Raw genomic sequence first — 22,695 nt, 5'->3', positions numbered from 1 at the left:
TATTCCCTTAATTTCTACTTATCTGGAAATGTCCTAATTTCACCATCATATTTGAACAAGGGTTTTGCAGGATATGTTATTCTTGGTTGGCAATTTTTTCTTTCAGGGTTTTATATATGTCATCCCTTTGGCTTCTTTGCTGCATGGTTTCTGCTGAGTAATCAGAATTTAATCTTATTGTGTACTTTGCAGCTATTGGTTGACTTTTCATTTTTCTGAATGTGATTTTTCATTTTTCTCAAACTGCTCTCAGGATTCTTTCTTTGTCTTTGGTTTTAGCAAGTGTGGTTATGATATGCCCTGGTGATTTTCTTTTGGGGTCTATCCTATGTGGGGTTTGTTGAGCTTCTTGGATGATAAGCATTTCATCTTTCAGGATATTAGGGAAGTTTTCTGTCAGCAGTTCTTCAATGATCCTGTCTATGTTTTCTGTTTTCTCTGCCTGTTCTAGAACTTCGGTCACTCACAAATTTTTGCTTTTGATTGTATCCCAAATCATTTTCAGAGTCTCTTCATTTTTCCTCATTCTTTTTTCTGATTTTTCCTCAAACAAAGTGGTATCCAAGTATTTGTCTTCAATTTTGCTGATCCTGTCTTCCATTGTTTCAAACCTGTTCTTCAGGCCTTCTATAACACTGTCCATTTCTGAAGTCGTATTGTTTATCTTTTAGATTTCTAATTGCTGTTTTTGTATGATTTCTAGTTGTGAATTTATTTCAACATTTTTTTTTCTGTATCATTTTCCTAAGTTCTTCCCTTGTTTTGTCTTTTCTATGAATTTATCTGCGTTTTCCCTGATTTTCTCTCTTTTTTCCTCATTTTTATCTGCTTTTTCCTTCAACTCATGGATAGCTCTGAATATTAGAGATTTGAATTCCCTCTCAGGTAGTTTAATGGAAACCCTGGTGGTGTAGTGGTTAAGTGGTATGGCTGCTAACCAAAAGGTTGGCAGTTCAAATCCACCAGGCACTCCTTGGAAACTCTGTGGGGCAGTTCTACTCTGTCCTTTAGGGTTGCTATGAGTTGGAATTGACTCAACAGCAGCGGGTTTGACCAGGTGGTTCCAGCGTCTTCAAGTGGAAAGTCGTCTGGTGTTTTATTTTGGATGCCTACTGGAATCATCCTGTTCCTTTTTTTAATATGTTTTGATATTTTGTACTGTCTTTGGGACATTCAGTAGTTATTTTCGTCATTTATTATTTGTGGATTTGTTTGATTCATCCTGCTTTTTTGTTTTATTTGGTTATGTCTGAGCAGGTGGACCATGCCATCTTTGTTGTTTGCTCGTCTGTGGGCACGACACTTCTCACCATCTTGTCCAATGGACAAGGCCAGTCGCTCAGCTATGGTGCAGCAGGGCAGGTTCAACGGATGCTCTGTCTCCTGCTGGGAGCTCCGTGAAGCTGCTTTCCTGTACTCCCTGGCCACCGATCTCTGAAAGGAGTCCAAGATGGCGAGTGCGTGTTGTGTTCGCTGATAGGGGACCTCCACTCCATATCTCTCCTCGCTCTCTGTTTTCTGTCAATTTTTTATTCTTTCTGATGCTTGGTTGAGTTCTTTATCTCTTTATTTGACGCTTAGGGTTCCAGGATTGATGTTTGTCTCTCTTACTTAGTTTTTCAGGTCTTCGCTGTGGAGGGACTGCATGGTGCTTCTGTCTGTAGTGCCATGTTGGCTCTGCCTTCTATCTAACTTCTTGATTCTACCCATCCTAGAGGGTGTAAAGTGGTATCTTATTGTGGTTTTGATGGTTTTGCATTTCCCTGATAACTGATGATGTTAAACATCTTTTCATGTACTTATTGGACATTTGTATATCTTCTTTGGAGAAATGCCTATTCAGATCCTTTGCCCATTTTTTGATTAGGTTATTTGTCTTTTTATTATTGAGTTGTAAGAGTTTTTTTTTTTTAATATATTCTAGACACAAGTTCCTTATCAGATATGTGATGTGCAAAAATGTTCTCCTGTTCTGTGGGTTGTCTTTTCACTTTCTTGATGGTGTCCTTTGAAGCACAAAAGTTTTTAATTTTGATGCTTATCGCTTTTGTCTTTTGTTGCTTATGTTTTTGGTGTCATATTTAAGAAACCATTGCCCAATCCAAAGTCATGAAGCTTTACATTTTCTTTTTATGAGTTTCATAGTTTTTGCTCTTTAGGTCTTTGATCCTTTTGAGCTAATGTTTGTATATGGTGTGAAGTAGGAGGCCCAACTTCATTCTTTTACATGTGACTATCTTTTTTTTTTTTTTTATCTAGCTGTCCCATTTGTTATTCAGAGTATTATTTTTTCAAAAGACTATTCTTTCCTCATTTAGTCATCTTGGCTCTCTCATCAAAAATCAATTACAATCACAATATGCAAAAAATAAGGAGCATTGGTGGCACAGTGGTTAAGTGCTCAGCTGCTAACTGAAAGGTCAGTGGTTCAAACTCACCAGCTGCTCTATGGGAGAATGATGTGGCAGTCTGCTTCTGTAAAGATTACAGCTTTGGAAACTGTATGAGGGCATACTACTCTGTCCTGTAGGGTCACTATGAGTCAGAATCAACTTGAAGGCAATTTTTTGTTTGTTTGTTTAATATATACAGAAATTAACTCAAAAGGATCAAAGACCTTTTTCTTAACTCCTTGGGGTGCTCCATCATGTTACGAGACTTGGTCCTGCAGTCTGAGGTCTGGAGTCAGGCTCAGGTTCAGGTCAGTTCTGGTACCTCTGTACCCTGGCCCTGACCCCTGAGAGCCAGCCCTACCTTTCCAAGAATGTCAGCGTTGTGCTTATTGCTTCAGCAAGTAGCACTGCCCTCCTCCTTCATACCACCTGTGTTCCAGTCCCAGGAATACAGAGTGGTTGAGACACAGCTTCTGCCCTCAAGGGTCACAGCCTAATGGGGAGACGGATACATCAACATACAGTCCCAGAGCCAAGTGGGGCGTGCTGGGTGGCTCTGTTTACCAAGGGCTGTAGGTCAGGAGCAGATGTCATGAGACGGCTTTGCTCACAAGGCCACAGAATGGCCTGAATGGCAGTTTCAGCTCTGGGCCATGTCTGCAGAGTATCAGGCTGAGCTGTGTGTTTCCGCCACAGTGGGGAATTGTTCACAGCTCTTCCCTCCACCATTCAGCAGCAGCTATTTTTTTACTCACATCTTGGCTGTCCAACCAGCTACAGCACACTGGCCAGGTGGGTGCTGAACACTTGCCTACAAGTATGTTGCTGTGGTTACGGGGAGGCCTCCTATCCAGACTGCCTAAGTTTCAATCCAAGTTCTACGTGCTTTTGGGAAAGTTATTTACCATCTCTGTGCCTTGCCTCCTTACATGTACCATACCATACCGTACTGTACTGTACCGTACCATACCATACCTAACATAACATAACATAGAATAAGACAATATAAGATGATATAAGATAGGATGATATAATAGGATATAACATAACATAACAATATAATATAAAATATAAGGCTGATGTATGTACTTACCTCACAGATATTTGTTTTCAAAACACTGTAAGGTGCTTTAGGAAATTGGCTGCACTGAGAACTGACACTTGCTAACATCTCCAGCTGTTACAGGTTGGAATTGTAACTTGGAACAATGTAGCATTTACTCCAGCACACTGTAAAACATCGACAATTGGTTATTGTGGCCCACTGGCTATTGGCTGTTCTGTGAGGTAACGTGGTGTGATTAGCTTCAGGTTCCCAGAACAGATGATAATAACAGCCCTTGGATAGGGCAGGGCTTCTCGCAGCATCTCTTTCTCTTACTAACAGTGATTCTGGTTGAAAAAGCCCTAGGGTGAGTCAGAAGTGCCCCTTCCCTTCACAACAACCTTCCATTTTTAAGCTCACCTGTCTCAGGGGATGGAAGTCAGGTGGGAACTGTCACCCCTCTTTTATCAATGAGGAGACTGAGGTTTGGGAGTGAGCTAGTGACAGAGCCTGAATTGGACCTATGTCCCCTGAAACTCAGTCCAGGGCCTGCTCCACCTCTTCCCAGCAGTTTATTTTGGGGTTACAGAATCTGTGCTGCCCTCCACCCCTTTCTGGCTCCTGGCCTTTCTCAGTTTCCCTGAACCAGCATTGTGGCTGTGCCAAGGACTGACAAGGGCCCACAGACACTTGGTCTGGTTTCCATATGTCTTCCTTTTAATAAAAAAGAGCTGAACTAACTTACTGAGTACCTACTGTTTGCCAGTGGGGGCGTAGCCCAAACCCAGTCGATTCCAATTCATAGCAACCCCATAGGATTTCCAAGGCTGTAAATCTCTGCAGAAGCAGACTACCACATGTTTCTCTCACAGAGCTGCTGGTGGTTTTGAACCTCTGATATTTTGGTTAGCAGTCAGTCACTTTAAACATTGCACTACCAGGGCTCCTTAGTGGGGGTGTAAGCTTTATTATTTACATTTTCCAGATTTACTTATTTATTCAAAAAATTTGGGGCATCTACTATGTGTCAAGGAGTCCCTGGGGGGTGCAAATGGTTAAGCACTTGACTACTAGGCAAAAGGTTGATGGTTCCAACCCACCCAGCGGCACCTTGGAAAAAAGCCCTGAATCTGCTTCTGAAAGGCCGCAGCCTTGAAAACCCTATGGAAGAGTTCTACTCAGCACACATGGGATCACCAGGAATTGCAAACAACAACTGTGTGTCAGTGTCTGTCCCACATAGTTTGATCAAGACACTCAGGGATTGTGCCCGGGTACAGCTTACACTCAAATGAGAAAAGGAGGCTCAGAGTTCACAGGAGCTGGACCAGAACACAGGTCCCCTAACTTGGAAGCCCAAGTTGTTGATTTTCAGCCCTGGTGCTCGGAGACCCCTGGCAGCCACACAAATTTGTTGCCCAGGAGTCCAGGTCCCACTCTGAGCAGAGGGGACGGCGGGAGGGTGGATGGAGGCCACGTGGGAGAGCTCATAGGAACGCCTCCATTCATGTATCTGCCTTACGTGCTTTTGGTTCAAGGTGCCCGGTTTTGTCCTCACGGAGCTGCCTGTTCAAGGAGTTGGCCGGCAGCCCTCTTAGCATTGGAGCAGACTTCCATTGGCCTTGTGTCTCCCAGCCACCCCGTTGTCCTCTAGCCAACAGACCCTGTGCTGAGCACAAGAAGGAGCTTAAAGGCGTGGCGCCTGGCAAGGGCTTAGCCCAGAATCTGGGGGTATAGGAGGGCTGCCTTAAACTAAAATGTAGAAGTAAATCAGGTGGTTAACCATTGTTGTTGTTAGCTGCCATCCCAGTGGCTCTGATTCGTGGTGACCTTATGTATGACGAAATGAAACGTTATCTGGTTCTGTGGCATCTCCATGACCTTTGATACGTTTGAGTCCATTGTTGTGCCTGTGGTGTCAATCCATATCATTGAGGGTTTCCCTCGTTTTCACTGACCTTCTACTTCAGGAACCATAATGCCCTTTCCTAGTGACTGGTCTTTCCTCATGAGGTTAGCCATTAAAAACAAAACAAAACAAACCCATTGCCATCGAGTCGATTCCAACTCATAGCGGCTCTACAGGACAGAGTAGAACTGCCCCATAGGGTTTCCAAGGATCAGCTGGTGGATTCAAACTGCTGACATTTGGGTTCGCAGCCAAGCCCTTAACCACTACGCCACCAGGGCACCAGGTTAGTAGTTAGGGATTGAAAATTAAAACAACAATGAGATATCATTACACAGTGATTAGAATGACTAAAATGAACAAGACTGATCATACCAAGTCTTAGTGAAGGTATGGAGTGTCTTAGTTACCTAGTGCTGCTATAACAGAAATGACACAAGTGGGTGGCTTTAACAAACAAAATTTTATTTTCTCATTGTTAAGAGGCTAGAAGTCCAAATTCAGAGTGTCAGCTCTAGGGGAAAGCTTTTCTCTCTCCGTCAGCTCTAGAGGAAGGTCCTTGTCTCTTCTGTTCCTTGGCGATCTCCATGTGGTGTGGCATCTATCTTCCCCCATCTCTGCTTGCCTCTCTGAGCCTGATCTGCTCTTTTTATATCTCAAAAGAGATTGGCCCAAGACACAGCCTACGCTAATACCAGCTCATTAACATAACAAAGAAAACCCAGTCCCAAATGGGATTATAACCGCAGGTCTAGGGGTTAGGATTTACAGCACATATTTTGGGGGGACACAATTCAATCCATAACATGGAGGAGCTGGAACACCCATACTCTGCTGACAGGAAGGTAAGGTCGTGAGGCTGCTTTGGAAAACAGTTTGGCAGTTTCTTAAAAACTGAACCATATACCTGCCAGATGACCCAGCCGTTCGTTCCACTCCTAGGTATTTATGCAACAGAAATGAGAGCACATGTCCACAAAAATGTTCACTGCAGTTTTCTCTGTAGTCGCCCAGAACTGCCCATCAGTGGCTGAATGAATGAACAATCTGTGGTATATACAGACGATGGAATATCACTCAGCCATTAAAATGGACGCACGGTTGATACAGGCAACAACGTGAATGAATCTCAGAAAAATTATGCTGAGTGAAAGAATCCAGATGCCCCCCCCAAAAAGTGTACTGTATCACCCTATTTATGTAAAAAAAAACTCTAAAAAATATAAACTAACCTAGTGACTGTAAGCAGATCAGTGGTTGGCCAGGAAGAACACCAGGAAACTTTTTGAGGGTGACCGATCTATTCAGTATCTTGGTTGTGGTGATGGTTTTATGGGTATTTATGTCAAAAGCTATCATATAAAAAAAAAAAAAATCACATAGTATAGTTTAAATAAATATGTGCAGTTTATTGTATGTCAATTATACCTCTATAAAGCTATATAAATGTATGTGTATATATATACATATATGTAAAGGCAGCTCTGTCCCCAGTCGATCAATCAATCAATCCATGGATCAACAAGATCAACTGGCCCTGCCCTCCTTCAGGGGTCTTCCTCAGAGACAAGAAGGGGAAACAAGTGCCACCAAGTACAAAGCGTCAACTGTGAACAGTGCAGGCAAATGTCTGGTTCCTGTCCAGGCTCCATCCCTTGCTAACTTGCTGTGCCCCCTCTAGCCCCAGTTTAGGGATCTGTGGTAGTACCTTCCTCCTAGGGTTGGTGGGGAAGGGGGAGAACATGGGAAAATTCATATAAAGTGCTTAGTAAACATGCAGTAAGCGATAGCAGGCAGAGGGCTCCTTGGGGAACAGAAAAAGGGAGAGGTCATTTCTACCTGAGTGAGGGAAAGATGGAGGCGTTTCCTCTACTGGGTGTCTCTGAGCTAAACCTTTAAACGCAAGCAGGAGGAGGTGGGGTGAAGGGAGGACTTTGCTTCTGGGGAAGCAGGACCCAGACTCTAAGCTTCTAGAAACTATGCCAGTGTGATGCGGCTGGAGTGCAGGGCCCGAGAACCCTGTGGTTCTAGGCAGTGGTAGGGTGGTGCAAACAGTTAACATACTCAGTTGCTAACTGAAAGATTGGGGGTTTCAGTCCATTCAGAGGTGCCTCGGAAAAAAGGCCTGGCAACCTGCTTCTGGGAAACCAGCCATTGAAAACCCTATGCAGCGCAGTTCTACTCTGACACACGGGGTCACCATGAATTGGAATTGACTCAACAGCAAATGGGTACTGGTCAGGGCTCAGCTGGACCTTCATCCTTCACAGTCCCCACGAAGTGGTAACTTCATCCTCTGTAGACTACAGCTTCTGTGAGAAATTTTAAAATTTTTGTGTAATAAAAACCAACCAAAAGAATGTTTAAAACCCTATATTTTGGTGCCCCCAAAAATGCTTTTTAATTGAAAGACATTTTCATCTAGCAGAAAACTTTCATTTATTTCTAAAGCTCATATTGATAAAAGTGGGGTCTGAGAACATATTCTTGTGCAGTCATAATTTTCTTTTCTTTTGGTAAGGTCTGTGCCAGGGCTTCAAACTGGTTTGAACTGGTTCAGCCGAGAAGCCAAACTGGGACAGACCTGAATTGTTACAATTTGGGTGATCCAGAACGGTAACCACAACGGGGAAAATTATGAGTTGAAGCCCTGGAATGGGAGACTCGAAAGAGACGTAGTGAGTCCTTTCGGGAGCCCGGTGCGGAAGACTGGATTATTGGCAGGACTGTGGAGAGCCAACCGGTTCAAAGCCTTGGTCTGTGCGCACTTTATTTGGGTCTGAGAACATAGGATGTGGCCAGGTGTACCTAGGTGGTCACAGAGTTGAACCTGCTCCCTTGGCTGTGATGCACAGAGAGGAGGCGGCTGATTATGGTGGGAGATGCTGAGGAAGCTGGGACCAGCCAGCCGGGCAGGTCTGGTGGGTTCCATGATGTTGGGTGTAGGAACCTTCTCTCTCTGGGGGAAGCCAAGAGGTGAAGGTGTGATGTGCTGGGGGAGAGGGGTCAGAACTTTGTGTGGTGTGGGCCTCTGTCAGCTAGAGCCAATAAGACCTCGAGAGAGGGGGCTGGATGGGGAGGGTGGGAGCCACTTGCCCCCACCTTACTCTCACTGAGTCTGGTGTGGACCTTTGGATAGGGTGAGGCAGGTGCCTAGACAGGAGCCGACTTCCTGGCTAGCTTCACCTCATTTAGCTAGATCTTCTCAGTGAAGAAGTCTCGAGAAGTCCTAGGGACTAGAGCAGGACGCAGGGTTGGCCCTGGCCCTCCATAGACCACATGGGGAACTCCTCCAGGACCCTACCTTGGAGATTTCATCTACACAGTAATTGGGACTTGGGAGGTGTTTCGCTGCCTGAGGCATGGGGCTGGAGAAGGGTGGGCCTGGGTCTCCAGAAGGTGCTTGATGCCCCTTCCTTTCTTCATGGCATTGTTAAAGGGAGCTAGACTCCAGGGGGTGGGCGAGGGAGGGTGTGGAGGGAGCCTGGTTGCCGTGTAGATAGTGTGTACCTTGAGGGCAGGCTTCTGTCCTCACCCCACCCCAGCCCTGGCCTGGTAGGGTGGGGTGGGTGGGGTTTCATTCATTCATATTACTGAGATCAGGTGCCAAGCTCGATAGGAGGTGGGGGAGTGGGGAGCAGGGAAGATGACAGCACAGAGAGTTTTGTCCAGTGGGACCCCAGCTGAGATGAATATCTGCACAGGAGCGCACAGGAGCGCCGTGGGAAGCACCGTGGGGACAGGCTGGGCCTGTCAGTCAGGGCAGGCTTCCTGGAAGAGGGGTCCCTGAGCTAAGCCTCCAAGGATGCTGGGCATCCAACAGGGAGAGGCCTGGGTGGAGGCAGGGGAGGAGGCGGTGGGAAGACAGCTTGGTGCCTGCAAAGGGAACAGACCCCGAGTGACTGTGTTCCTGGAAGGTCGGGGGTCTGTGGGATGGGGTGGGGCGGGGGAGGCAGTGGTTGGTGAGGCTGGAGACCTGGTGCCTTAGGGCACCCTTTGAGGGGGAGCAGCCTCCTCCTGAGGTTACCTTCAGATTCCATTGAGTAAACAGTGCGAGAAAATGCCCTCAAGGCTTATTAGTTAAACAAAGACAACGGCTCAGTGCCACTCAGAAGCTGTGTGAGTATAATTTGTAATGGGAGGGTGGGGAGAGGGAGCCCATGGCAGAGCCTCGCTCTGTCCTTCTCCTGATGGAGGATCCTGCTCTATTGTGCTTCAACAGACGGGACCGATGCAATGGAGGCAAGAAAGGCAGCGATTCTGTGGACGCTGTGGTGAATTTTTATTTATTGTGGATTTCTAATCTTGGCCCACATTGACCCAAACCTGGAAACGCCTAGCTCCACCCTCCCTCCAATGTAGATAATTATGCCAAATACACACACATACACACACCACAGTTGGAATGATAAATTCTATCTAAAAGCAGCCTTAAACAAAACAAACAAAAACCCCAAACCAGTTGCCACGGAGTCGGTTCCAACTCATGGCGACCCCATGTGTCTCAGAATAGAACTATGCTCCATATAGTTGTCAGCGGCTGATTTTTCAGAATACCAGGCCTTTCTTCCGAGGCTCTTCTGGGTGGAGTCGAGTTGCTAACCTTTTGGTTAGCAGGGAAGCCTTTGACATCATCGAATCCAGCAATCCGTGTGTTAACAAGCCCTCCAGGTGATTCTGGGGTAGGCTACAACTGAGAAAAAAAAAAAAAAAAGAACCACTATCTAATTCGTTGTTCCCAAAGTTTTTTTTTTTTTTTTTTAATCGCAACCCACAGTGAGAAGTACGTTGTACATCTATGCATATATAACATATCTAGAAAACAAACAAAAGCCTTACGACATAACAGTTAGCCCTAGTACAAGAGAGGCACTGTGGTATTTTCTATTCTATTCCTTTTTTTTTTTTTTTCTTACAAAAAAATTTTGATCAAGACCTCTAAACTGATTCACAACCCACTAGTTGGGTACGACTCATGGTATGAAAAACACTGGTCTGAAGCTCGCTTTTTCCAAATCAGAAGCCTGGCCCTGGATTGGCCTGCCCGACATCACCTGTGTGGTCTCTGGCACTCGGTGTTCCGGCCAGGACTGAGCTGGCTCCCCTGACACCTGCCCAGCACTCCCTGTCTCACAGCACAGGGCAGGTCCCCTGCCTCCCTGCCCTCTGCCAGGCTCCGCCCACGCTCTCAGGCTCCGCCCACACGCTCCGCCCACGATCTCAGGCTCCGCCCACATGCTCTGTGCTGCTCAGAACCTCCCTCCCATAGGGAGCCTTCCCTTTGCAGCCTCTGATTGGCCGCTCTCCTGGCAGCCTGAGCCAATCACACCTGGCCCCTCCTCTGATAGCACCTGTCCTGCCCTGGGGAAGTTGTTCATCTCCTGGCAGACAGGCTTGCCTTCTTCCCAGGGGACTCTGTACTCACATTCCCAGCCCCCGCTTCACCCCCAAGCCCCGTTTCTCGGAGTTGCCCTCCTGCCCTCTCCCCCTCTCACATCTCTAGGTGGCCCTGTGTTGCCAAGGCCAGTGTGTCGTGGCTGGAAGTGATGGTGATGTCAGTTTGGCTGCTAAACAAAACGCTAGCAACTCTATCCCACCCAGAAGCGCCTTGGAAGAAAGGCCTGGTATTCTGAAAAATCAGCCATTGAGAACCCTATGGAGCATAGTCCTATTCTGAGACACATGGGGTCGCCATGAGTTGGAACCGAGTCCACGGCAACTGGTTTGGGTTTTTGGTTTGTTTTGTTTACGGCTGCTTTTAGATAGAATTTATCATTCCAACTGTGGTGTGTGTGTGTGTGTATTTGGCATAATTATCTACATTGGAGGGAGGGTGGAGCTAGGTCTTTGCCGGTTCGGGTCATTCTCCAGACTGAGCAGTTAGATGGAAGACTCGGGTTTAGCTAATTTAAGACTAATTGGAAATGCCGTTTTATGGACAGGTGCCTGAGGAAGGAGGCGGGCCAGGGAGCAGTGACTCCCACAGCCAATTACCATTTGTCTGTGATCACGGGCTCATTTAACATCGCGTTCAGAGCCTGTGCCTCCGCAGCAGTCGCTGGCCCATCACCTTTGTGGCTGTCATTGTAAAGTTGACCCGACAACCTCAGTGCAGAGTGGGGCTCCTTTGCCTTTATAACTATCACGAGCCAGTGGACAGAGGGTGGGTAGGGTGCCCTGCAGCCTGGGTGGCTTGTGTGCAGTCCCTTAACCTCCCCAAGCCTTGGTGTGCTTACCTCTAAAATGGGATTGACTCAGCCATTGTTCCTAACTCTAGATTCGGCACCTTGGAGGGTTGTTGTCAGATTAAATAAGAATGTGAGGGTGCCTGGTCCAATGACCAATACAGACGCTCCTTTTTTTTGTGTGTGTGAGGGTTCCTGGCCCCCCCCAACACACACTTTGCTCCTAGAATCACCTTTTCCAAAAAAAAAAAAAAAAAATGTCAGGTGAGAGGGAATTGCCAGGGACCATCCTCCTGGAGCTTTGGACAAAGGCTTCTCTGCAACGTGGTCTTCGAGAAGTAAACACAAAGGAGAGTCCCCAGAATCCACTCGGAATACCCTTCAGAATTAAAGCCAGCTGTCAGCTCTTTTTTTTTTTTTTTGTCGGCTCAGTTCCTGAAATCCCATCTGGGGCACATGAGAACAGTGGGAAAGAGCAAGGGTGGAAATGGCTCGGGACAGGCAGGAGTGAGTCACGCGAAGGAAGGCCAAGCGCATCCTGTGCCAGGACTGGCCTCAACGCTCCAGAGGACCCTGGGCTCCATTTGCGGTGGGCGGCCAGGGCCAGGCCGCTAGAGCAGGGGTCAGGCTGGAATTGCCCATGGGGCCTGCCCCAGGAGCTGGGGAATCTGTCCGAATCCTGAAGGCTTCTGGGTCCCAGAACAAAATGCCAGTGGGCAGTGGGGTTGGCAGAGTCAGAGAGGCTGGGCACTGTGACTGAGGTGGCCTGGGACTGGGGCCTCAGATTGTTGTTCTGACCCTGGATGCTTGAGCCAAAGCCCAAATTTAAACCCTGGTGTCACTTTCCTGCATCTTGGATGCTTATCCAAGATGAAGCACAAAGGGCTGGCTCCCCCAGGCTCCCCAACAGCGTGAGCAGCTCTCGGTGAGATTGGGGGTGATACAGGCAGGGGCTTGGTTCCTGAGTAGCCCCATGGGATTTAAGAGCAAAGGCTTTGGACTTGGACAGTCCTGGGTTCAAGTCCTGCCTCTGCCTTTGGGCAACATTCTTAATATCGTTGAGCCTCTGTTAACAGCTATAGCCAGCTGCTGCTGAGTTAGTTCTGACTCATGGCGACTCCAAGTGTGTCAGAGTAGAACTGTGCTCCGTAGTGTTTTCGATGGCTGATTTTTCAAAAGTAGATCTCCAGGCCTTTCTTCATAGGCACCTCTGGGTGGACTTGATCCTTTAACCTTTCAGTTAGCAGCCAAGTATGTTAACCATTTGCACCACCCAGGGCCTCCTTCTTAGCTATAAAGTAGAGATAATAATAAGCATCTCACCAGGTCTTTGTAGGAGAAATGAGTTAATAGTTGTAAACCTTTTAGCATCAAGTCAGGCATATGCAAAATGCCAGGTAAATGTTCGATTATTATTATTATTTATCACTGATCTAGACCCACTGCTCCTTGACAAGCTATTCATTTCCCGAGTCTCAATTTCCATCCTTGTAAAATAGGACTAATAATGTCAGCCACGTAACAGTCATTCTATGACCCGACTTTGCCCTCTCTTTGCTTGGGAGGGTTTAGTGTCCCATTTTAGGGGTGTTCCCTGATGGGATTTGGTTAGGTACTAAGCGGGGTCCTTGGCACATCTCTGTCACCAAATGGTAGGCAGTATAACAGTACTTGCGCGTTCCTGGAGAATTGTTTTTCTTGCTGTTAGGGTATTGGAGGGGCTGGAGAAGGGGTCTGGTCCTAGCCTGGTCCTATGGAGTGTCTGCCCCTCACCGGTGGCACCAAAGAGCCATACTGGAGCTCCACTCCTCAGCCTCAGCTTCCCAGGGGGCAGGAAGGAGGGATCTAAAGCCAACTGACCCCCAGGAGACAAAGCCTGAGCTCCACTTGGCAGACCCGGTGGCAGTCAGTGCCAGGCATGGCTGTTGGTGCCAGTACCCTGCCCTTCTTCTGCAAGGCTGGCCCCTGGAGACCACAGTGCAGCTCTGCCAGTTGCTCGGGGACCCAGGACCAGGGCAAAGGGAGCTGGCGTCCTCCAGTCTCCAGATGGACTGCCTGTGAAGTCCTAGCCTAGGCACTTCACATTCATCCCTTGCCATCCCCTGCTCTGGCCTGGGTCACAGGAGGGCCCCCCCACCGCAGGCTGTGTCTGGCTTCTGGCTGGGTCCAGCCTGTAGGAGGCACCAATTGGAGACTGGGGAGTGGAAGGGGCTAGAGAGGAGGCAATGCTTCCAGAACCAGGCTGGGAGGGGCTGGGCAGCAGGAGTTAGAGCCCCCAGGGGGACAGGGAGGGGCTGGGCAGCAGGAGCTGGAGCCCCCAGGGGGACAGGGTTGGTGCAGGAGACCCCACCTAAGGCGGAGGGGCAGCAGGGAAACACTGTGCTTCTCCTGGCCTTCCACCCCCCAGTCTCCAGTTGGTGCCTGGGGTCTGAACTGGACAGGGAATGGAAGCTGAGATTTCCACAGGATGCAGTATGTGTGTGGAGTGAGATTTTGTTATTCACCACACATTTGGCATCAGAGGGGGTGAACTTGATCCCTCTGGACTGATTCACACAGTGCCCTCTCCTTCCTGGCAGGTCTTTTTTTTTTTTAAAAACCTGCAACAGATTTTTCCGTATCCTTGTCAATCACACTCTTCTTTATGACACTTTGGCTTCCTCAGTTCCCCTGAGCTTTCTTTATGGCTCTAATTAAGGTTTCCCTTTTTAAGGAGATGCCCCAGACCTGGAGCTCAAATTCTGGAAGTTTCTCAGCCTCTCCCAAAGTGCTCCCTTACAGTCCATTCTGAGGGAAACTCTGCCCCCAGCCATGTCTGCAGCTCTTGCCCACCTTGTGTGGACTTGTCCATCTCACAGGTGGAGGCTTTTGACCCAGATATCCTCTTCCGAGCTTATATCCTATCTCCTGTCAGCTCCATCGTCAGTCCCAACCCGTTGTCTATCTTCAAAAAAATAAATAAGTAACTTCCCTTCTGGCTGCCGTTGATGATAACCACACGGGATGGTGAGACCCAATGCTATTTCCTTTCTGCCTCCTCAGCTGAGCAGCACCAACCTGAGCCAGATGGGGCTCAAGTCCTCTGCCAGCCCTCTCACAGGGAGATACATAGCCCGTTCTCATGTCGCCCACAGCACGCCCCAGACTGCTGCCATTTTTTACATGGGGAAAATGAGGAGAAGGGGTTTGGAAGTGAGGGCAGCCTTTTTTTTTTTTTTTCTTGAGTGCATTTTTTGCCAAAATGTTTGGAAATGTTTAGAAAATGCATAGTTCCATTTTAAAAAATATTTTAAAATCTTATTGTAGTGAAACACATAACAAAAAGTTTGCCATCTTAAGTGAACATTCTTAATTGTACAATTCAATGACACTAATTACGTTCACCATGTTGTATAGCCATCACCACTCTGTATTTCCAAAAGATTTTTATCCTCCTGAACAGAAACTCACCCCCCACTCAGCAATCACTCCCATTCCCTCCCCACCCCCAGCCCTTGGTAACCACTAATCAACTTCAGTTTCTACTGCATTTGCCTATCGTAGATATTTTATGTGAGTGGAATTATACAATATTTGTCCTTTAGCATCTGACTTCTTTTACTTGGCATAATGTTTTCAAGGTTCGTGCATGTCTCGTGGCGTGTATCAGGACTTCATTTCTCTTTACTGCTAAATGATATTCCATTCTATGGATGGTGGATATACCACATTGTGTTTCTCCATTCATCTGTTGATGGACACTTGGGTTGTTTCCACCTTTTGGCTATTGCAAATAGTGCCACAATGAACTCTGTTTGAGTCTCTGCTTTCAGTTCTTTAGGGTATATACCTAGGAGTAGAATTGCTAGGTCATATGGTAATTCTCTGTTTAACTTTTTGATGAGCCGCCAGACTCTTTTCCACAGCAGCTGCACTTTTACATCCCTGCCAGCAATGGAGGAGGGTCCCAGTGTCTCCACATCTTCCCCAATATTTGTTAGTTTTCGTTTTTCTGGTAATAGCCATCTCAGTAGATGTGAGCCACAGTTTTTACCTGTACAATTCAGTGGCATCAATTACGTTCATCATGTTGTGCAACCAGTACCATTGTTCCCAGAATTTTCCATCACTCTTAACAGACGCACAGTCCTCCCCCAAGCACCATAACTGTATTTTTTTTTTTTTTGTATTGTGATTAGGTGAAAGTTTACAGAGCAAATTAGTTTCTTATTAAACAGCTAATACACAAATTGTTTTGTGACACTGGTTGCCAACCCCTCGATGTATCAACACTCTCCCCTTCCCCACCCCACGTTGGTTCCCCGTTTCCATTTTGTGCAGTTTTCCTGTCCGTTTCTGCCTTCTCGTCTTTGCTTTTGGGCTGGTATGCCCATTAGTGTCATGTACGTGATTGAACTATGAAGCACGCCCTTCACGTGTGTTACTGTTGGCCCTATAGACCCACCTAATCTATGGCTAAAGGGTGAACCTCAGGAGTGACTTCAGTGCTGTGTTAAAAGGGTGTTCAGAGGCACTGCTTTGGGGGTTTCTCCAGTCTCCGTCAGAACAGCAAGTCTGGTCTTTTTGTGTGTGAATTTGAATTTTGTTCTACGCTTTTCTCTCGCTCCTTCCGGGACCCTCGATAACTGTATTTTAATGATTAGTTTCCTTTGTAATTCTTTCATTTTATTTTCTGCATTTAAAAACCGTTATTCTGGAAGGGATCCAAGTTTTGTTTTTTGTGCCAGAGTGGTCTGTGGCACAGAAAAGGTTAAGAGCTCCTCGCCCCCATCCCACTGTGGCTGCCCCTACGGGTGTCCACCTTCTCCATTCACCTCTGAGTATCTTGAGTGCAAGGATGTGTTGGCTAATTTCTTGCTGCAGTGGCAGCATCGGCCTGGCTGGAGCGTGTGCTTAATTTCTCTCTGTTTCATGGAATAGAAATGAAATAGTTTGGGAGAATGGGCTGGGAGGCCCACTCTCCTGAACTTGAGCCCAGCTCTGCCTGCGACTTGGCCAAGTCCAAGGTCAGATCACTCTGCTGGGTTGGTCTCACTGTAGGAGGCTCACCCCAGCCACACTCCTGCCCCAGGACCCCTTGTGCTCATTTGATGGACCCCCCCCTCCCAGGCCCCAGGCATTCCCAACCAGAGGGGCTGTCCAAACCTCGCTGCTTTGGCTTCTCCCCATTGCATCCTCGAAAATGCGGGGGACCACTTTCTGCTCCTCCCACACCTCGTTTTATGAAAATAGAGGCTGCAGCCTTTGGAAGCCTGTCAAGTCAGTCACACACTAGAAAAGAGAGGAAAGCTACAATGGAGTAATTTCAACGCCTGCACGTTCTAATGTGCTTTTCAAACAAGCATTCGAAAAAGAGAGTGGCTGCAGGAAACGGATTAAATTGTCAGAAAAAAAACCAAAGCAGTTCTGAAAGCAAAATATCACGTCAGGAAACAGCTCTGAACAGTGGGCCCATTTCCCAGAGAGAAGCCCCCCACCCGCCCCCGCCGAGTGGCCCACTCCTTCCCTAACCTACTATATTCTTCCACCCAGCGTGTTGTCCTGCTCTCTCCTTGTGGCTCAGGGCTCTTGTGTGATGTTTTCTCCAGTCCAGCACAGGGCCTGGGTGCCCAGCTCGGTGGGGCTCAGAGTTGCAGTCAATGCTGTTGACCAGCCCACTGATGGTTGAGAAGAAAGGGCCGACAGTTGAGGCAATTTTTTAAAAATGGTTTTATTTATTGTTTTCCTTGGAAAATCATGATTACCCTTGATGGAAAAATTCACAAAGTACATTAAAAAAGGGAAAAAATTCCAATTATACTCCCACCAACCAAAGACAATTAAAACAAACAAACCAACCAGTTGCCATGTTATATATTCTGAGTCAAGGTGACCCCATGTGTGTCAGAGTAGAACCGTGCTCCACAGGATTTTCAGTGGCTGATTTTTTGGAAGTAGACCGCCGGACTTTTTTTTGAGGTGCTTCTGGGTGAACTCAAAGTGCCAATCTTTTGGTTAACAGCCAAGGACTTAACTGTTTGCAGCACCTAGGGATGTCAACCAAAGACAATAACCCGTTGCTGTCGAGTCTATTCTGACCTACAGCGAACCTATAGGTCAGAGTAGAGCTGCCCCAGAGGGTTTCCAATGAGCGGCTGGTGTATTCGAACTGGCGACCTTTTAGTTAGCAGGCAAATTCTTAACCATTGTGCCACCAGGGCTCCCCAAAGACAATAAAAAAAACCAAACCAAACCCATTGCTGTCAAGTCGATTCCGACTCGTAGTGACCCTATAGGACAGAGTAGAACTATCCCATAGGGTTTCCAAGGAGTGCCTGGTGGATTTGAACTGCCAACCTTTTGGTTAGTAGCTGTAGCTCTTAACCACTATCCCACCAGGGTTTCCCCCAAAGACAATAGCCATTAGTATTTTTGTGATTTTCTTTCTGCCTTTTTTTTTTTTTAATACAATGTAGTGTTATTTCTCTCCCCCCTTAAAAAGAGTTTGATGCGGGCTGTGTGGCCACCCTCCACCTTTTGACTACCCAGTGAGGACTGAGTGGCCTTCAAGGTTCAGTTTCAGGGAAAGAAGACTGAAAAATCACGTGGGATAAGCAAGGGGCCAGTCCTGGGTATGGCTTAAGCCACTTCTGCCTCTACTCCCTGGGTCCCCACCCAGCCCACGCACCCCCCCCCCAGCTTTTTACAAGCATGGTTTTTGTTTTGTATTTAAAAATTAATTGTAGCATTATGACTACTAAATACAAAATTTTATCTCATTTTTTGGTATCATCATTATAGCCTAAGCATTCGCCATTTTCCGCTCATTTTGAACAGATTTTTTGTTGGCTGCATAATATTCTAAAGTGCATGTTTAAAATAATTTACTTAAATAAAAACCCATCGTCCTCGAGTTGATTCCGACTCATAGCGAGTGACCTCATAGGACAGAGTAGAACTGCCCCATAGGGTTTCCAAGGAGCGGTTGGTGGATTCGTACTGTTGACCTTTTGGTTAGCAGCCAGACTTCTTAACCACTCCACCACTAGGGCTCCAATTTACTTAGATAATCGCCTGTTATTGGGCATTTAGGTTGTTTCTAGTTTGGTTCCACCATTTTAAAAATTCTCTGGTGGGCTTCTTGATGTATTCACGTTTCTACCAATTCTGGGCTATTTTATCAACACTTGCAGAGCACGGCGCTCTGGGAAACTGGAGGATAAGCCAGACATGGTATTTCCTATAAGATGCAGATATTAATGACTTAAATCCAAAGCAGGCTGTAGTCACTGCAAGCAGGCAACCAGAACTGGGGCAGTGAAGAGTGTTGCCGAGGCCTCATGGGATTTTAATGACGTGACATGGGAAAATCTGAGATGTTGCCCCCACAGCCTGCAGTTTAGGGAGAGGGAAGAGTGCGCAGTCAGGCAAAGGGGGGCTGGTTGAGTGGAGACCGAGGCCAGCAGGCAGTATCGCCTGAGGCAAGATGGGAATGGGTTTCATTGCTAGTGTTCATTAGTGGATCGGCCGTGGGTGCTCCGGGTGCAGAATGGAGGTGGGGGGTGGGTGGTTTGGTGGGAAACATGCTGCCCTGGACCTGTGCAAGTGAAGTATCGACAAGACACCTGGCGTTGGTACTTGGCCATCCCCAGACTGAGGTGTTAATCTCAGGTGAAGTTTGAGGGCTGGCGTCAGCTTGACCAAAGCCACAAATTACATTCTGAAGTCTTTTTGATCCATGCCAATAAAAATTCTTTATGAGCCACAGACATCTCAGCCTGTATAAGTTTTAAGATAAATTTTGGGGGGGACTTGAACCTGAAGAACATTGCCTCTGGGTCCCAGTTAGGGGGTGGAGGGGAGCGGGAAGCTGAGAGGCCAAAGCGACCTTGGCCAGGTTAGTGCCGGCCTGCTCTCCTGCTCCACAGATGTGAGAGGCCAGACCTGTTTTGTTTTCCTTCCCTCCCCAGTGTTTCCAGTCCTTTGGCTGTTTGTTAACTTGACCCTGGCTGTATTGCCCAACCTCAGAACCCCAGGGATATTGGTGGTGGGTGTAGGCCTGCCCCCAGTGTATGTCCTCCACCCCCAGCCCATCAGCCAGCTTTGGGGTGTCTCCAGAGCCCCCAGCATTCTTGCCGACCTGGTCTCATGTGGCCTTCCCTCAGCCCCAACAGGTGCCATGACACAGCAGCCCCAGGAGGACTTCAATAGGAGCGTGGAGGAGGCGCGGGCATGGATGGAGGCCGTGGAGGAGCGGCTGCAGATCAATGACAACACGCAGGGGCCCCGCACCGCCCTGGAGGCCAGGCTACGTGAGACCGAGGTACATAGAGGCCAGCTCCATGCTGGGACTGATTCGCACCCCAGCTCTGTGCCCCCTACCCCCACCCCCAGGCCTCTGTTTCCTGTCTGTTAGATGGCAGGGCGGACTAGCCCAGTGCCCCTCAAGCTTAGAGGTGTATTCACGTCTCCCGGGGATTTTTGTTGAAGTGCAGATTCTGATCCACTAGTCTGGGGAGGAGCCTACATTTCTCACAAGCTCCCAGGTGATGGCCAAACTCCTGGCCCCAGGACCGCATTTTGAGAGTAAAGGACTGGAGCTTGTCCTTTGGCGCCCCCATCCGGGGCAGGGGACAATTGTGCAGGCAGGTGGGACCCCAGCTCCAGTGGCCCAGTCTTGGCTTCCCAGAGCTGGCTTCCCATCCCCTTCCCTGCTTCCTGCGGCTGAGGTCCCTGGCAGGAGTAGGGTGGGCCAGGTCTGTCTTCAGCAGGTAGGAGGGGGCTCTGCGCAGTGAGGAGTGGCCCTGCGAGTCCCCCCACCCCCGCCCAGGCTGGGGTCCGGCTTTACCCCTGACCTGGCTCCAGGCAGGCGCTCAGTGCCTGTGAAGCTAAAGTGACTGACAGGGCAGAAACCTCCTGGGTTTCCTACCACCCAGCCTTTGCCCTGCTGCTGCCTCTGCAGGTAATGCCCTTCTGCCCGGGCCTGGGTGTGCACAGGAAATGAACCAAGTAACTGTCGGCGTACTTGGCACAGCGCAGGGCATGCCGGCACGGCTGGGCAAGTGGAGGCGATTGTTTCTTTTGGTTTCAGGTACTGAGATACGTCCCATGCCAGCGGTCCCTGCCGACACCTCCTTCCCTAGGAGCTTGTCTCCACCAGGCCACTTCCTCACCCGATTCTAGGCCCTCTTCACCATCAGGAGCATCCTAGCATTTCCCGGAGCTTGACTTCCAAAAGCCAAATGCATCCATCCCTAAACACTTCTTGTTTTTCTACCTTTGCTCAACTCCCCATCTCCAAATGCCTGCACCATCTCTCGAAGTTTGGTGCCAACACCACCTCCTCCATGAAGCCTTCTTGGATTTCCCCAGACTCCTCCCTGGAGTGACCGTAATGCTTTGCAGTCTCTCACAGCTCTTTTCATTGTCATCTGTGCTCTGTCTGCAGCCCAGGCCCCCAGCCTGTGACCTCTGGGCCATGTCTCCATTCTGGCCCTCAGTGCCCAGCATGGTGCTGGTACACAATAGGTGCTCAGCAGGTCTTGGCTGGGTTCAAGGAGAGCCCCCATTAACCCCATTCCAGGTCTCCTGGTTCTCCCCAGCCCCTGAGACCTTCCCTCCACCCAACCCCCACCTGACTGTTGCCCTTGTTGGCTGCTTCAAATCGGAACAACTTTATGAGGGGGTTCCCAGAGCGCCTTCCCAGCTGGCCAAGTGTCGCTTGCCAAGTGCTCCTGGCCCGCATCCTTGCTGGTGATGGCTGTACATGAACCTTGCACCAGCTAAAGAGCGAAGGAGGATAGAATCTACTTCTGAAATTTGGCTTGCAGTTAAGTTACAGACTCTGGCCTCCCCTGGCCCAGGCACACAGTAAACCTCCTACCTGTTGATATTTCGGGGCAAGTATTTCTGCCTCAGACCAGGTCAGGGCTGGTGTTCTGCCCACCTTTGGGACTGGCCAGCCAGTTCTTCTCCCTTTGGCAAGGAAGCGTCAAACTCGCTACCCAGCAAAGAGCACTGTGCCACGGAGTCCAGCCTGTGCCTTCCTCACGGGGATCCGGGAGAGCAGAGATGTAGCGGTGCGGAGAGATCAGGGAAGGGGCAGGGTGTCCTCACTGGGACTTTCCTGGCCTGGCTGCCTCCCTCTGGGTGTGGCCAAGTGAGACTGAATTTTGCTTCTTCCCCAAAACTGCTGGCTCCCTCGATTTCCAGCACCACATTTGGCCCAAGCTTAGATTGGGTAGCTCTTTGGCTGCTGTAACAACTCCTTCCGCAAAGCTCAAGGCTCCTGTGCGTTCCCAGCGCCCTCATCGGTAAAATGGGAATTACCAAGGTCTCCATCTTGTTAGAGTCCCTGGGTGGCGCAAACAGAAACACTGGGCTACTAACCCAAAGGCTGGCTGTTCAAACCTACCCAGAGGTGCCTTGGAAGTAAGGCCTGGCAATCTGCTTCCGAAAGGTCACAGCCCTGGAAACCCTATGGAACACAGTTCTGCTCTGCACACGTGGGGTCGCCATGAGTCAGAATCAACTCAACGGCAACTAACAAGAACCATCGTGTTAACTTGGAGTGTGGGTATGAGGTCTCCTCTACAACTCTGGGTGTCTGTACCATCATGTCTTTTACTATTATTTTTGGAGCCCCTGGGTGGTGCAAATGGTTAACTCGCTTGGCTGCTAACTGAAAGGTTAGAGGTTCATGTCCACTGAGACGTGCCTCAGAAGAAAGACCTGATGACCCACTTCAGAAAAGACAGCCACTGAAAACCCTATGGAGCACAGTTCCCCTCTGACACACGTGAGGTCGCTATGAGTCGGCTCAATTGGTGGCAACTGGTTTATTATTATTATTAATCAAATTAAATCTCTCTTCGAGTGGCAAGATATTCATCCTCATCCCTCGTGGGACCCCCACTCCTGAGTGGTATGAAATATGCCAGGCGGTGGGAGATGGGTAACCTTACTCAGTCTAGAACGTTCAGGGTTGGCTCCCAAATCTTCAGTCCACACTAGTCACCCTGCATACTTCCATTGTCCACACTGCTGCTTGGTCATAGCAGGACCTGGGGGTCCCTGTCTGGGTGCTTGCAGTAGTCATTACCCTCTGAGGCCCCGCCGCATCTGCCACTCACCACCCCCTCCCCACCAAACCAAACCAAGCAACATCCTTCTCTGTCTTGGGGT

General features: G+C 48.5%; 1 protein-coding gene across 9 annotated transcripts in view; it reads left to right on the top strand.

The window, feature by feature from the left end:
- SYNE3 (spectrin repeat containing nuclear envelope family member 3) overlaps window positions 1-22,695 on the top strand; it is a 108,480-nt gene that overhangs the window by 36,017 nt on the left and 49,768 nt on the right. For all 9 annotated transcript variants that reach the window (XM_064292920.1, XM_023546540.2, XM_064292918.1 and 6 more), the window contains exon 2: window positions 19,677-19,834. In XM_064292920.1, the coding sequence (XP_064148990.1) occupies window positions 19,691-19,834 (144 nt within the window). In that variant the 5' untranslated portion in view covers window positions 19,677-19,690. The remainder of the gene's footprint in view (window positions 1-19,676; window positions 19,835-22,695) is intronic.

This window comes from Loxodonta africana, chromosome 10 (assembly GCF_030014295.1).
Source record: "Loxodonta africana isolate mLoxAfr1 chromosome 10, mLoxAfr1.hap2, whole genome shotgun sequence".
Classification (NCBI taxonomy): Eukaryota; Metazoa; Chordata; class Mammalia; order Proboscidea; family Elephantidae; genus Loxodonta; species Loxodonta africana.
Note: the sequence above shows the minus strand (reverse complement) of the source record. Positions and strands in the feature narration are given on the sequence as shown.